The sequence below is a fragment of the Epinephelus lanceolatus genome, chromosome 5, assembly GCF_041903045.1.
Source record: "Epinephelus lanceolatus isolate andai-2023 chromosome 5, ASM4190304v1, whole genome shotgun sequence".
Lineage (NCBI taxonomy): Eukaryota > Metazoa > Chordata > Actinopteri > Perciformes > Serranidae > Epinephelus > Epinephelus lanceolatus.
This window is the reverse complement of record NC_135738.1, coordinates 11,383,186-11,399,822: the sequence shown is the minus strand read 5'-3', so window position 1 is coordinate 11,399,822 and position 16,637 is coordinate 11,383,186. Positions and strand designations below refer to the sequence as shown.

Sequence of the window (16,637 nt, the reverse complement as noted above, 5' to 3'; positions counted from 1 at the left end):
AAGGAAAGCACTTAAAGGTCCAGTATGTAGGATTTAGGGGGATATATTGACTTAAATCAATCAATCAATTGCTTTATTTGTCCCCCATTGGGCAATTAGTTTCACAGCAAGTGGGAGCAACACAAAGTACAAAAATACACAAATACACACAGCATAATAAACACATTGTGGACAGGCCTAATAAATACTCACTCATACTCAAGAAAGATTAAGATATTCCATACTAATGAATAAGCTACTTTTTCCTCCTGGCGTTTAGAAGAGAGACAGCGGAAGGAATAAAGGAGTGCTTGTATCTGTTTGTTTTAGCAAGTGGGAGTCTGAGCAGTGAACCTGATGGAATATAACAAGTATATTTTCTTCAGTGTATAATCTGCCATGTTTCTATAGAAGCCCAGAACGGACAAACCAAACAATGGCTCTAGATAGGGCCATTTGCATTTTTGCATCGGCCACTGTAGCTAGCAGAAAATTACTGATTTCTTTCATGTGAAACTACTTTATTCTGTGTTTTTACTGGTTTAAATCACCAGGTCTGTTTGTTTTGGAGAGGAGGAGACCTCTGCGGATAATTCTGCTCATGGCTAAAATCTGCTGAACATCTGGATCTTAAGTTATCAGAGAAAAAAGGTGAGCACACATTAGCAGGTGCTAGGCTAACGGCCCTAGCCTGGCGTTGCCAGACCCAATTCGCAAAACACAAATGGGTCTGGACATGGACTGTACATTTCCTCTATTCCCGAGGGGCGGTATCAACGGCTGTCACTCAAAGTGCCCCTTCACGCAATTGGAAAGATGGAAAACCAATCAGAGTAAACGAAACGTGTGACGTAGGCTAGCACAACGCCACTGTAAACAGACCAGCAAGCAAGTGCAGCGGAGTGTTGCTGTCTTTGCGGATTTCCTCCTCACTGTGGACTCGAGTTGCATGGCTGTGATTCCCAGCTTGGTTGCTTCCCTGACCTGCTCCTCCATGAGAGCAGGTCAGGGAAGCAACAATAGCCACTGGGTTTTCACTGAGTCCCATCTTTTTCCCGATCAACGGAGCCAGCTGGTAAATTAAACTTTAACCAAACCCCGTAGGAAGGACGGCAAACACGTCCTTTTTTTCAATAAAAGCTTTCAGTGCAGCCGTTTGCTCTGCTTTTAAAGAAAATGTACATTCCAGTTCGTTCAACACATTTACCATAGCAGTTTCAAAATCAGTAGCCATGTTGGTTGTTTACGAAATGCATTCACTCCACTCCCTGATGATGTGATTTCAAATAACCCGCCCCAAAGTAATAAGCTGTTGTGATTGGCCCGGTAAGCCAAAACCGATGCCAGAATTCGCGTCTATGATTCCATGACCAGACTGATCTGTGGAGCAAAATAGAATATGAGCTTGCGAGATCAGGATGGTTTCACCAGGCTATAACGACCCATCTTCGACATGCCAAACAACGTCAGAGAAACACTAATTTGTAACATGAAACAGCCTTTTTCAGTGTTTTTACCAGTTTAAATTAAATTTGTTTTGGAGCGGAAAAGATGGTTAAAACCTCCTAAACATCTGGATCAGAAATTAGGTATGCACACATTAAGTTATAAGAGAAGAAAGACGAGCACACATGAGCAGGCTCTGGGCTAACGGCCTGTCGATGCACCGAACAGGGTAGGCGAAGCATAGATTTGTAACATGAAAATGCTGTATTCAGTTTTTTACCAGTTTTACCTGGTCTGTTTGTTTTGGAGAGAAAGAAACCTCTGTGGACAGTTTGGCTCCCAGTAAAAACCTCCTGAACAATAAACACTGAATGAATTCTATCCGGGAGAAGTTTCAGCTGGTTGCGGTCTGCAATCCTCACCGCAAGACGACACTAAATCTCCCTGAATCTTACATGCTGTTCCTATACCTCAAAGATGACGGGATGAAAAGGGTCAAGATGAAAGTGTTAAATCACAGTAACAAAAACACAAAATACAGCAGTGAACAGGATGGGCACAGAGAGGTCAGATGGTCTGATACAGTTCTTACACAGCACAATACAAAAAAAGCAGGGACCCAAAACAGCACAATAGTCCTAAAAGTGGTCAACAACATTGACAGACATCAAACTCATCACATCAATTTAAGTTATGCAGCACATCCTATAGAGTTTGGAGGAAGAATTAAGTTTTGAAAGTTTTCCCAATGACTAAAGGCCTCTAGTCTGAGATAGTAACCTGTCCCTGTGCCCCATGATGCAGGAGAAAAATCTTTGTCTTGTTTTGGCATCCCTGCGTTGATAATCAGACATTATTGTTAACTCTGATTTTCCCTTTGTGTTGTGTTTTTTCTTTGACAGCCTCATTACTGTTCTGGAAAATTGTATTTCGCAAATTTTCACCAGCTCTATTCCATTGCATTGTTCACATGCCACTTAACGCGCATCACAGCCTGTTCTGCAAGCTGACATTGTGACAAGATATTCATTTCATGCATATCTCGGTAATTAAAACGTCCTCCGCACAACTGCTCTCCGTGTGCACTGGAGGAAGACGGTCGTTTTAGGCTTTATGAGGAATGTTATCAGACACAGAATCCCCGCAGCAACGGTGAGATACATCTAAAGAAGCGAGAGAGCTGAGAGCATGTGGGCATGAGGATGACAAGTCTGTGGGAACGCTTTTATGCAAATGTTCACCTTTCCTTTCACAGCCGTGTGTTAATGAGCTGTCAGCCGAAGGAAAGTCTCAAATCTAAAAGAGGAAATATGACATATCTGATGACTGTTGATGTAAAAATAAGACATTGGGGTTTAGGTTGAGACTCTTATCCTCCTTTCTCCTGTTCTGTGGGTTTCAGCTCCATCATTGCAAGTGGAAAAAGTAGCACTGTAATGTACGAAGATTCAGCCTGATCCAAGTTATTGTTTCCCTCCCCTTCTGCTTGTCTGTTTTCCTTTTTCTCTGCGCCTCAGTTTATTACACAGCCTCCTAATACCGTCCTCCTTTTCACACTGTCTGAAACCCTTCTGCTCAGATTGCATGTGTTGGATTGTGACAGGGGAAATGGGAAAGAGAGCAGGCATAACAAGCAGTAAAGGTCACGAGCTAGATTATGTTCTTCTCTGTCAAAGGCATTGTGCTGCAGATCCACCTGAAAGGCATGGTTTGTTTTATTTTGAAGTGGGGCTGTATGAGATACTTATCCATAGTCAGTGTAAGAACAACAGTAGGTGATGGTCGGCACACCCCCAGTTTGGAGAAGAAGGCGGGAGAATCAATGCGGAATCTCAGCGATGTACCTCTGTGGTGGGGGGCAGTGTTAAGATTCCCTGTCCTATGGATATAGTTTTTCTAGGCAACACATTCTCACTCCGACCTCGTCACATATCGACATGTGGTCATGGACTTACCACATCGATATATGACGTGCAAGGTACCCTGGGTGCATTGGTTGTTGATGCTCCGGGACGCCAGCAGCTACTGGCCACGTATCATGCCAGAAGTCACTGACTAAGCATTGGCTTTCAATGACTTCGGAGTGAGACCAAGAAGTTCTAGGATGTTGTGTCTATTGTTACTGCCATCTAACGCCACCCAAGTGCACAGACTTATTTGACTCATTCATGTTTAAAGGGATAGTGGACCCAAAAATGAAAATTCAGCCATTATCTACTCATCCATATGCCGATAGAGGCCCTGGTGAAGTTTTAGAGTCCTCACATCCCTTGAGGAGATCGGCGGGGGGAGCAGCAAGCACACCTAATGGCATACGGCGCCCCAGACTAACGTCCAAGAACACAAAATTGAATCCACAGAGTATCTCCATACTGCTCGTCCGTAGTGATCCAAGTGTGCTACAGCCGCGACATAAAAAGTTGTTTCGAAAAACGTCATATGAGCTCTGTTTTTAGCCTCACTGTAGCCTGTAGCTCTGACTGCTTCTCTGTGCTCCGCGCTCACGTGTGCGTGCTTGCGCGAGACCAGCGAAAGCATGAGCTTTGCTCACCCGTGTTTACATCACATGACACGTGCACTGTAGGGAGAGACAACGGTAACCACAGAGCTAAAAGATAGGGAAGGGATGTGAGGACTCTAAAACTTCACCAGGGCCTCCATCGGCATATGGGTGAGTAGATAATGGCTGAATTTTCATTTTTGGGTGCACTATCCCTTTAATGTATTTCCTGTTTTATTTTGTAGATTCTCTCCTCATGTGTCGTGTCTGGTTTTACTTTCTGTTTTTGTGTGTTTTCCCGCCTGTTTTGTCACACCTGTCTCGTTAGTCCTTCCCTGTTCCCACAGTCTTCCCTTCACACCTGTTCTGTATTAGTCTTGTTTGCTCCACCCTAGTGTTCCCCACCACACCCTTGTTGTCAGCCAATCCCCATTTCCTTCCTTTTGCCCGTGTCCACCTACTCCAGCTGTGTCTCGTTCTCTGTTTTGGATTTCTTCCTTGAAGTCATTCCTAAGAGGCTGTTTATACGTTGCCGGCTATTTTCATAAACGGACATTTCACTGTCTCCGTTTTCAAAAAGATCTTCGTTTACACTTACCCGTGTATATATACACAAGAGCATGCCAAACCTGTAGGTGGCAGTGTAACGAGAAGCTCAAGCCTTCCATGTATCCATTGTCACCATAGCAACATAGGTCGCACTTTTTACACAGGCGCAAGTTCCGGCGCATACTGTGACGTGGGCTGCCTATAACTCCGTTTATCTGCGTTTATCTCAGTTTACATGCAAACGCGCAACCGGAGTTTTCCAAAATCTCCACTCTGGCCGGAGTTTTTAGAAAGACTCGTTTTCAGAGGAGAAATCTCCGTTTGCGTGTAAACGAAGGGCACAAACGAAGGAAGATGTCTCCGTTTATCAAAATCACCGTGTACGTGTAAACGGCCTCTAAGCTCATTGTGTTATCCCAGTTGGTTTTCGGTTTAGTTTTGGTTCTTTGTTTTGGACTTTCAGTTAGCGGCCTGTTTTTGGATGCTTTTATCAGCTTAATGAAAGCTCGCCTTTTGTTGCTGACTACTCTGCATTTGGGTCCTTTACTGAGCTGATTCCTGACACTACCCCTTTAAGGATGGAAACTCTAACAGTGTCTGCTTTTGTATAACCACAAATCATCAATTTTAAAAAGCACTTTAAATAAGTGCTACTTAAGTTCATCTGACAGGGGGTAGGGGATAATTGCACCTTTCTGACTAATCAAATGACGTCTAGTTCCTCTAATTCACGGGCACTGAACTCACATGAGCAGACTTCACCAAACTGTGGTGAGTGTGTGCATCCTTTTTTTCAAATCTATTTCTATTTCAGGCGAGTTGGACTTGATTGTTAGTATTCTGCCACCTTAAGCCCACTGAGGCACCAGAGCGCCCACGCTGCCTCATTGTTATTTACTAAATCTGTCTGAAACATTGTCTTGCTCGATCTCTCTCTTGTTCTTTCCTTCCCATCCTTGATCCTCCCTCCTCTTCCTCCTTCTCTTAAGATTCCTCTGAACCTCCTCTACACTCATATGTTACCTTAAGCCACGCCGAGCTTATCTTAGCAATGCTAGCCCGTGTTTTGGGGTGGTGGTACTCACACGTCCCTCTCTGCTAGAGATTCCCCATGCTTTGCTAATGGCATATCAGCAGCTGTCAGTGGGCCCTGCACTGCGTCAGCCACTTTAATTGGCCTGCATGGCTGTGGTCTGCAAAGCGCTCAGCAGAATTGAGTCGACAAACCCCCCCTCCACCACCCCCCAACCCTCCTCCGGCCTTTTTCTATATCATTAGTGTAATGCTCTCGTTTCCCCCCCGAGCCACTGAGATATGGGGAGATTCCAACAGGCGGGGGAGCAGAAGGGGAGGTTGGGTGGAGGAATGAGTCACACGCCAGCGCCCATCGTTTTTTATTTTGCAGTTTGCGGAGGAAGAGTGGGGCGCAGGAAAATATCGCTCTCCTTTGGCTCTTAAAAAACGGCCTCTGCTGCTATTTTTACGAAAGAACCATGAAAACCGAACTGATTTCTCATTGTTAACGAAACAAACCTAACAGCTGCATGCTCCTACAGTGAATGTACAGTCATTGAGCTCTCCAAGAAGTGGTGTGCTGTAAGATTACATTTACAGCAGCATGATTACAAACTAATAGTATATCTTTCATGTGCACATTATATTTCATCTCTGTTGCTGTGAAAAGGAAGTCAGGTGTTTACTTGTTGAATTTCCCCAGGGCCAAAGTACTGTACATGCTCATGCAGGGAAAAAAATTCTGACAAAAGTGTGTCTGGAACACAACATATTGTATTATTATTATTTGAGATTTTACAGATTTATTTTTGGTGCGGAATTTGCCCTCAGTCTTTACCAAGTCTCTAAACGTAATACAGTAAATACGGCCAGATGAATCTGGAAAAAAAAAGCATTTGTCATTCAAAGACTGAAAACGACCTACGTTTAGGTTTTCTTGACATGCATCCTCTGGTGGCCTCATGAATAATGACTGACGGAAGAAGCTCGATGTCACTCTACACCCAAACTACCTCTAAGGGAGGTAGTTTGGGTGGATGACTGAGTGCGCGAAGCATCTGACACTGACACCAGACATGACGGTTTGGATCCTGTCTCTAACCAACAGTGAAACTTTCTTTAACATGTCAGAGTTTGTTTACTGATCTGCTGCATATATTTAAAGTGGATTTCTTAACATCTCTTTCTGTGCGAAGTCTAATAAATTGCCTCAAGTGATGTCATTTGAGTCAGTGTAGGTTGGGGGTGAAGACATCAAGTTGAAGAAAAAAATGGGGGTTGTGAAGTTAGACAGTCATGAGCTCATCAGACCTGTTTTCAATCCCTAATCTCTACTTTAAGCTATATTAACCACTACTAGCATTACACACCTGAATCTCAGACCGAACTGTCATCAGCTGAGATGCATTATGGGTGATGTATGCACCAGGTTTTGACTAGAAACAAGAATGTGTTTTTGTTCTATGACATAAAATACGTCAGTAAATACCCCAGTCGCGAACTCTGAAGCTTCTATGTGTCTTAAAAAAGACAGTTGCTAACGAGTGGCTAAAAATGAGATGACAGGACAACATCACGCCGCGCCGAACACAGAATACAGTCTTGTGTTATGGTGGTGACATTAGGTAATGCAAGCTTAGTGTAGTTTGTTTGTCCTAATATTAGCTTTTTACTTTTGCCGATTGCATTTGGGAACTGTACTGTAAAACAGAACTGTAAAGAGAAGCTCAGATTACAACACACACACAGGTAGCGTCACTTCATTCTCTGCTCAGCTCATCGTTACCCTACCATATCTTTACATAGCAAATACTTGTTTGCTGTCATATTAACATTCTGAAAGTCATGTGTTGAACCTTTAAAAAAGACAATACCTCTGATTCTGCTTTTAAACTGTTCATCGTGAATCCAACAAGTGCTCTTTTAAAGTGTGGCCACAATCTTTCCTTAACCTGAACCAAGTAGTTTCAGTTTCCTAAACCTAACCAAACCTTAACCAGAAAACACTCATTTGTATAAGTCGGGGTGGCTAACTATGTACCAGTTTGAGCCAAAAGTCTGCACGTTTTCATTCAAAGAGATCATTACAGCAGGTGCCTTTACTGATGCAGACCTGCAGACTGTTGGCTCTGTGTTGGTCACTCCTGTCCAAAGGGCCCAGAGCAAAAATGTAAAAATGTACCCAGAGCCCTGACATCCCTTGTTATGCATGCATGTTATGACTGTTCATGTATCTGAAGCAGCAGTGGATGTCAGGAGTCGTTAGGTTCCCACGGTACATTTTGCGATGCAGCACAAAGCAGATTAACTGTGATTCATGTTGAAGGCAAAATATTAAGACTGAGAAAGAAGACTAAGTGTTTAAAATCTTGTTACTTGTACTAAAAATGAAAAGGTTATTTAATTATACTCTGCAAAACAGAATGAATTGTTCCCTCAGCTAAACATTCAATATATTTAAGAGGAGAAATAACCCAATTTTTATTCTGGATGATACCAAGATGCCATTAAAGTAAATTCTGTGGTTTTTCTTATACTTACTTCTAAGATCAAGTTTGGCAACAGCCATGACTGTCACTTTTTCTCTGTTATGGTCTCTGACATAAAAAAACACTTGAACAGATTATTCTTTGGATGTTTTTTTTCCCAGGCTGGCTGCAGCACCATGTCCTCCGCTCAAAGTGGGGATATATCAGGCTACCATCTGAGTGGTGAGTGGAGAGTCCCAGCTCCTTTACTGATTTCTTCTGCATGGTCGTCCCTGTGAGTGTGGGTATCAGTGTGTTTTTGTTCATCTGTGTACATTTGTGTGTCTGCTCTCAGGTCTATTTGACAGCTATTGTCACCTTTTTACACAAGCTTTACGACTCCTCCGGCGTTGTCTCCCGCTGAAGGCCGTCAGTGCTACAACACATTTTGACTGGCCCTATAATTGGCTCATCTCTTGTGTTAAAAAGTAGAGATAAAACTGTCAAAGTCCTCTCACAGAAGCAATTCATCTTGAGAAAGCCAGCGCAGCACAGGCTCATAATCCCTCTCGAAAATACAACATGAGTGACGTTTTATTCAGAGAGGCGTTTCAATTTGTCTGTCACTTTGTCCCAAACTATTATCTGATTTACATAAAACTTTATACATCCTGAACGCTTCCAGAGTCGTCTCAATGCTCTGCGCTAAATGACAAGGCCTGAAACAGTGGCTGTGCCGAGTGATTGTGAGCTTGTTAAAACTCCTGCTGGTCTTAAAATAAAAAGGCCTCTCTAAACTCTCTGTCCTGGGTTTCTCCCAACTGTGCACTTCTACCAGTCATCAAACTTCTCCATCAAATACAAAACACAGACAGTTATGAGGTTAAACTTTATGCTGCCATTGAAATGGAAGTAAGGATAGCTTCAAGCACTTTTTTTTTTGTCTGTTTCAGTGGTGCGTAACCCACCCGGCTGGGAGGTGGGGATCTACCTGGTGGGTTTCTTCGTGCTGCTGGGTGTGGCCGGGCTCAACATCTGGAAGTTGTGGAAATCTGGAACCTTCCCCGCGCCGTCCCCCTTCCCCAACTTTGACTATCGATATCTGCAAGAAAAATATGGAACCTCCTTCTCAGAAGTCAGACAAAAGGTACGTTTACATTCATGCTACTTAGGGTGCTTTCACACCTGCCCTGTTTGGTTCGGTTCAGTTGAACTCAGGCCCCCAAAATGCGGTTCGTGTGGGTAGGTGTGAACACAGCAATCACACTCAGGTGCACACTAAGACAACCGGACTGAGACCTTTTTGAAGAGGTGGTCTCGGCCCGGTTACAAATGAACTCTGGTGTGGCTGGTTTGTGGTGAGAATGTGTTCTGACCTTGATCCGAGCCAATCCTCCTGTACTGCCTTAATATGCACATTCAGCACATCCAATGCATCAAAACATTGTTTTCTAGTTGGAGCCGCGCCTTGTTTTCAAACTGTATGGTTTGACTAAAATGAACAATGACAGCAATATAGTCCACGATGAGCAGCGCTAAAATCAACCTGCGTAGTTGTCCCTCCATTGTGACATTAGAAAGTGTCACATTTATCTTGCAAGTGTGCTCTTCTTCAACGTTTTGATTACTTCCTGGATTTTTCCCACATGGAAATTCTGACCAATCAAGAGCAGCTTTCTCGCACATGACATTTGATCTGGTTGTAAATGTGGCCGTGAGAACATGAACCAATTCTAAGTAATTACGCAGATTTGTCACAAAATCAGTCCCTGATTCAGACCAAAGCAAGACAACTCGAGGTCTAAAAGCACCCTTAGAAACAAACTGTGAGCTGTCCGATTTGACAGGGAGGAGGGAGGTTTTGTGAAGTTGATTTTAGTGGTAAAATTACCCAGCTTCCTCTCTTGGAGCAAGTGATGAGCTATCATGAGGCACAGGGTCGAGAGTCTGCGGGTTGTCTTACCGAGTGAAGACTGCAGTTGATTTTAAAGACTTTAAAGGTTCCTGTGGCTGAAGGGTTTTTTTGTACTGCTTTTAGTTTCACCTTCAGAGTCTTGGGCCTCAATTGCACATGACTGACTATCTCTATCTTAGAAGATAATTCTGTTATGTTGAATTCATGATGAAAACTTTGCTTTTCTTGCATGCCTCCAGTGTACGAAGCACCCAAAAATAGAGAATACCCGGTTCTTGGTTAATTGAAATCTTAGCTGATGTTAATCCTGGTCGACTGTGAAGAATTTTCTCCGGTTTTGGATTCTTAATTCAGCGAAGCGGCATTTGTATGCTCCAGAGTAAAGGGCAAATTTCTTGAAACCCATGAAGACCACAAGACGCTATGGATAAATCCATGTGAACTGTTTTTTAGGTGTACTTTTCTGACATAGAACTAACAGCTGAGTTCTTCTAGTAGTTGCAAACAGTTCATTGTGAGTTTGTTTTCCATCTCTGTAACCTAACCCTAACCCTATAAAATGTATTATTATCTTTTACTTAACTCCTCCCTGAAGCGAGTGGCTGCCAACAACCACCGGCGGACCTCCACCACCTCCAGCCGCAAACCCAGCCTGGCCCTGGGCGACACCCCAGACGGTTTCAGGGACCTGGGCCACCTGGAGCTGATGAGCAGGGAGCTGGACCCGACAGGCATGGCCCAGCTAAACCGCTCCATCTCCACCGACTCACTCAGCTCCATCTCCTCCATCGCCAACAACTTCGGCCACGACTTCACGGTCGGCCAGCTGGAGGTGACGCTCGAGTTTGAGCCGTCCAGGCATCCGGGCCATGGGACGGGACTGCTCCACATCACTCTGCACCAGGGCAAAGACCTGCTGGAAAAAGAGGAGGGAGACTTCCCAGGCTGCTTCATCAGAGTGTCCCTGGGGCCGGAGGAGATCAATGTGGGAGTCACAAGGGTAAGACAGCTGTTGTCTTCTTGTGGTTATATGAGTGTGTTTGTGACATAAATAATATGAAGGAAAACCCACTGAAGTGATAAGGTGTTCAGCATGTGTAGCTGCTTGGTCTTGAGAGTGAAAACCTGACTTTGAAAACAGTTCTTTGACAAAAAACTGTACTTAAATAGATTTTTCTGGAACTTTCAACCATGCTAGGACTAATGTTTGAATTGTTTGGGCTGCACTTGGTGGACAGTGCTGTGTCTCTCTGAATGGTAAAGTGATGGTGGCGAGCGTTCAGGAAATAATCACCGAAAGGTACAGAGTGTTTTAACACTATTTGCGCTATTAATCAGTGTTTTTAAGAGTGGATTCCCTAGGACAAACGTGTATGTCCATGCAGGTGGCGGAGAACACATAGTGTGCTGCAGGGATAGTGTGCTTTTTTTGTAGGAAGCATTGCCCTACTTCTCTAACGCTAGGCTATAAACAAACTACAATGTGGTCGCATTACTTAAATGTCACCACCACTAAGCTTCTAACTTGTAATTTGATTCCACATGTCTATGTCACAGGTACGGTGTGTGACCTAAAAGGGAGGTTTGGGTTCAATAACTGCCACTGGGGAATATAACTGACCCAAATTAGCATGCAGACAACAAATAATTTATTGAAGCACAAGTGAAAGCAATTAAAGCAAAACAAGTCCCAAGTCCCTGAGGAAGAATAAAATGTCACACAGTCCCGGTCCCTGTGTTAAGAAGGGTCCATGCAAGGCCTGGCCCAGAAAAAAAACCAGGCCATTCTCAGCTTCATGCTGCAGCCCACGGCGGTCTCTAGTCCCTCAGCTCTGGCACTGCTCTGGTGACCCTGCGCACCTGCCCTGCACCACCTCATTAGCTGTCGAGACAGGTAGCAGACACCCACAGGAAGCCCAGTGCACCAATCCCAGCCTGCTCACCCACAGTGCATTTCCAGGTCATTTAAAGAAACTCCACGAAAGCTTAGAGAGCTCCCACCTACATACAGCACCTTGACCAGGACCTACCACACATACATCCTCTCACACATACACCATCACCCCCTGACACCTACCTCCTCTATGAAAGCCTTTTCTCTTAGCTTGACCTGATCGAGCCAGAAGTCATGGAACTCTTTGAGTATGAATAGTTTGCAAGAGTGCAAACACAATGAGGTTGTAAAGGTGGACTAATGAGTAGATGAGTTTCCGTTTTCAGCGTGACGATGTCTAATGTCCCTTACAACCTCTGTATTGCTTGTATTAATTTCAAAACCACCACAAAGTCTGTGTGATTTCTTCTGTGTTGGTGAGGTGGTGGGGCCTTTTGCATATCTGTGTCTAGTGACACATGATTGTGGGACCAAAGTGGTTGATTTGTCACAGAGACAGTCAAAAAAAAGAAAGAAAGAAAAGCAGCAAATCCTCACTTAAGCACTATTGTGTGTGCTTTCAAGTGTGAGTGAATGAGCATACTTGTGCTATACTTTGCCTAAGTTAACCCCACTGATGGCAATGTCGGCAGCCGGAATCAGGACAGTTTATTTGGCCCGATTGTGGGGTGTCATTCATACCTAGTCTCAGCTGAGTCAAGCAACTAACTGTAACCCGACTTATTTCCTCCGGTGAGCCGAGTTTGGGTCGTTGCTGGGCTGGGTCATTTTATTCTACGTGGGAAATAAAAGCAATGCAAATGTTCATGCGTTTCAAAATGTCCTCATTCAACGAAGTCTCACTCCAAAGTCGCTGAAATCCAGACAAAAAACCTGTCCTTTAAAGGGAAATTTTGGTTTATTTCAACCTGTCTCCTGTCGTCCTAAATTTGTTTCAAGTGACTAGTGACATAAAAATAATAGTTAGCATGTTAGCCGTTAGCCTAGATACAGCCGGGGCGCGAAGTAGCGTCAGACCTGGTAAAACGTAAGTGAACGGGCAATCTTCAAGTGCAAAGTTAGTCCACTAAACAAGCTTTTTTTCCACAAAGACCGCCTCATATCGTTAGGATAAATGTCAGAGAACATATAGAAAACAACATGTAAACGTGTTGTCTTACCTTACCGGTGTGCTGCCATGTTTGTTTACCATTTAGCTCTGCTTTCCAAAGCGCAGCTGAAATATCGCGAGAACAAGCAGCGATCTCATACCGTGCCTGAAATCTCGCAGCAACAGCTGCAAGGCAGAACTGGACAGTAGCCTGAAAAGTTCATTCATTTATTTTATGAAAGATTTATAGAAAAATGGCTGACTTTTTGCCAGACTTCGACTTTGTGGAGGAGGAATTTGATTTTGCAGAGTTTGATGGCCGCCCTTATTTATTTGAGCCAGAATACACTGACGAAGAGCTTTGTGAAATTGAAGAACGGAGGAGAGAGAGAGAGAGAGGTGCAACAGGTAGAGGACGAGAGAGGAGGAATGGCTGCTGCAAGGCTGCGTAGCTCTGGAGATTGGTGGTGTACCTGTGAATGCTGTGCCCCAGTGCCCACAGAAGAGGAATGCCTCTGTTGCAAGGAATGGGACCGGTTGCAGCCTTATTTTCAAGGTCTGGATGTGACCGAGGACGAGACACCTCCACCTGGAGTATTATCCAGCTGGGCTTTATCTAGAGCTGGCGAGATTTCAGGCACTGTATGAGATCGCTGCTTGTTCTCGCAATATTTCAGCTGCGCTTTGGAAAGCAGAGCTAAATGGTAAACAAACATGGCAGCACACCGGTAAGGTAAGACAACACGTTTACATGTCGTTTTCTATATGTTCTCTGACATTTATCCTAACGATATGAGGCGGTCTTTGTGGAAAAAAAGCTTGTTTAGTGGACTAACTTTGCACTTGAAGATTGCCCGTTCACTTACGTTTTACCAGGTCTGACGCTACTTCGCGCCCCGGCTGTATCTAGGCTAACGGCTAACATGCTAACTATTATTTTTATGTCACTAGTCACTTGAAACAAATTTAGGACGATAGGAGACAGGTTGGCATGATACGTGGCCGGACGCCGTTAAGGTTTAATGGGCAAGTAGGGTAGGTGGGAGTGGTGGTGGATGGGTCCACCAAACACCAACTTTCACCTTGGAGAGCGGTGTTTGTGTCCCACAAGATAATGAATCCAGACCCTGTTCTTTTTTCCTAAACCCAACCACATGCTTTTGTTGTTCAAGGCAAAAAAGTAAAGTCCCGGAGTTTTACCATTGTGGTGTGTTAATTTTGGAAGAGACTGTATGTAAACGGAAAATTCCCTGTGAAAACAGAAGTGTATTTTGAAAGATGACAATGCATGTAACAGGCAGAACTTGACACGGTGTCCCAGAACGACAACATCAAACGCACCCAGGGAACCTTTCAGCCTATGACCAAATGTCGATATGTGACGAGGTCGGAGTGAAAATGTGTTGGATCATTAGAAATATTAAAGAATGATTTAAGTTCCTCGTTAAGAGATTTTCAGTATAACTGCCACCAGACTACTAATGGAGCAGAGATTCGGGACTGAGGGGCGAAATAAAATAAAAAAACAGTTTCTCAGATGGTTAATTAGCAGTTAAAGCGTGACGACTGGGCAAAGGACAGAATATTAAAGTGTCTCCTGACGTTGAGGGAGAGCAGTGAGGCTGTCGCGTCTGAAGCGCTCTCGCTTAGGGGGCAGCTTTGGCTCGCTTGAACTGCATTGAAGATTTTAGCCCTGGCTGAATTTTAGACAGAGACAGTGATACGTCCCGCGGGGTGAGAGGCTTGATCCTGCAGCCTGACAAGCCAATCCTTTCCTGTCTGACGGAAGAGCCCATTTCATTTAGTTGAGTGGTGAGTCCTCTGGGAGCTGGATGCAGTCAGGGAGGTTGATTTCACATCCTTTACCTTCATCAAGAGTAGACGTGATTGACTTTTTGTCAGTCTGAAATGTAACCTGTAACCTGTGTTGAGCTGCAATTTAGGTCACAGTGATGATGATATGAAACATTTTTTATGATGAGATTTGTAACGATCCTCACCATGAGAAAGGATCAGTGCTGGTGTTGATGATGATGGTTCAAGTCACAGTTTAGTGATGGCGAGTGGAGATTGGACAGTAGGGTTGTGTGATATAACAATATATGTACCATGTGACAGTTTGAGCTTTACTATCCAGTTAATATCTCTGTGTGTAAAAGTCCTTTGGAGCAAGACAATGTGTTGAAGTCCCTGAAGAAATATTATCATATTTTTGGAAAACTGAAAGAGTGATTCCAGAGAGAAGCAGACAGAGGGGTCTACAGTCTGTGTTTGAAGGATATATCCAGGATGTCAAACTGACTCAGCAGCAACAACAGGTTAAAAAGACAAAGATAGTTAGAAGCTAAAGCCGAACTAGATATAGCCTTAACTATGCTCTTTCCTACTTTTCTATCCATCTAACCTCAACCTTTGGTTAAGGAAACCCTAGACGGCACTATTACTCCCACTCATAGTCTCAAGTACGCGCGTCAGGGGATTGTAATATGTAAAATAGTGCAGGGGACATGTCCTCTCCCCCCCCCCCCCCCCATAAAGTACACCCCTGGAAACAGTCATGATCTACAAACAGGATATATTAAGTTAACCATTATGTCAGAATGTCTAATAATTTTGATTTCACCTTTTCACACAAAGCGGTCGCTACAGGGGTCAGTTATTTAAAAGCCATTTTCTCGTATATTCATGGGTTTCGATGCTATAGTTGCAGGTAAGCCACATACACTGCCACCCACTGGCCAGGTGTTGTAAGTGCAGCACAAATCTCTGAAAACCAAAATGGCTGATGGAACACAAGAAATGTTGTGCTTGTCAGGAATTTATCTCCAAACTTACTATAATAGGAGACCCTTACAGGTAAATAAAATTTGTAAACATCAAGTAACATCTAAGAAGTAATATAGCTTATGTATTTATTTTATGTTGCGAAGAACTTACACTTAATCCTCTGTCCGCTAAACTGGACATCATGCAGTGCTGGCTTTATTTCAGCTACAATTATTACCATTACTGGAACCTTGCACTTCATCTGCAGTGACCTTTTGGGCTGTAAATAAATCAATTTATGTTATCAGACTGTGACTTGCAATTTTTGTGTCAAAAATTTTTGACAAGATTTTTTTTAGTTTAACAGGGGGAGTTGTGTGAGAGGCTGAGGAGTCAAGAGGATGGAGCTGAATGAGGGAGGGGTGGTGCAAGAAGGAGGTGTAGAAAGAGAGGGGACAGGCTGAGGAGTCAAAGGCAGTGTTCTACGCTTTTGCACAGGCATTGAACAGTATTGGAGTATATTACAAAATATGTCAACACTCTAGATTAACAGCTTTTAAAGAAATTCTTGACGGAAGTAGTCATAATTCATGCATCAAAGAGCTGAGTATTTTTATTCTTATCATGTATATTTTGTCCTGGCAGAAATGTGCACATCTTGATAGTTACCTTTTTTTCAGATTCTGTGCTTTAAACAATTTTATTAAAAGCTTGAATCTAACATGAAGTGACCGTTCGGACAGGAAGAAAACAGGGCTACATTCCTCCATCTGCTACACCTGCCACTTGCCTTCTGCTCTTTGTGAGACTTTGCCAAAAAAATTCACTAATTCCTGCCTGGCTGTGAGTCATCGGCAGCTTGACTGGTGTGAACGTGGTTGTGTACAGTTTGTGCCGGCTGACAGGGGACAACACAGACTCACCAGGGCTCCCCTTTCTGAGCATGTTTTGTTGTATTAATGCATTCAGGCTGGGTGTAATAATAATAATGGGAGCCTTTAGTGGCTCCCTCTTTA

The 16,637-nt window shown here is 43.6% G+C and overlaps 1 protein-coding gene across 2 annotated transcripts in view; it reads left to right on the top strand.

Annotated features, from left to right (window-relative positions):
- syt12 (synaptotagmin XII) overlaps window positions 1–16,637 on the top strand; it is a 44,075-nt gene that overhangs the window by 12,247 nt on the left and 15,191 nt on the right. The window contains exons 2-5 of one of the 2 annotated variants that reach the window (XM_033635639.2): window positions 534–630; window positions 8,139–8,199; window positions 8,910–9,103; window positions 10,467–10,871. In XM_033635639.2, the coding sequence (XP_033491530.1) occupies window positions 8,154–8,199; window positions 8,910–9,103; window positions 10,467–10,871 (645 nt within the window). In that variant the 5' untranslated portion in view covers window positions 534–630; window positions 8,139–8,153. The remainder of the gene's footprint in view (window positions 1–533; window positions 631–8,138; window positions 8,200–8,909; window positions 9,104–10,466; window positions 10,872–16,637) is intronic. The other variant, XM_033635638.2, reaches the window with a different exon arrangement.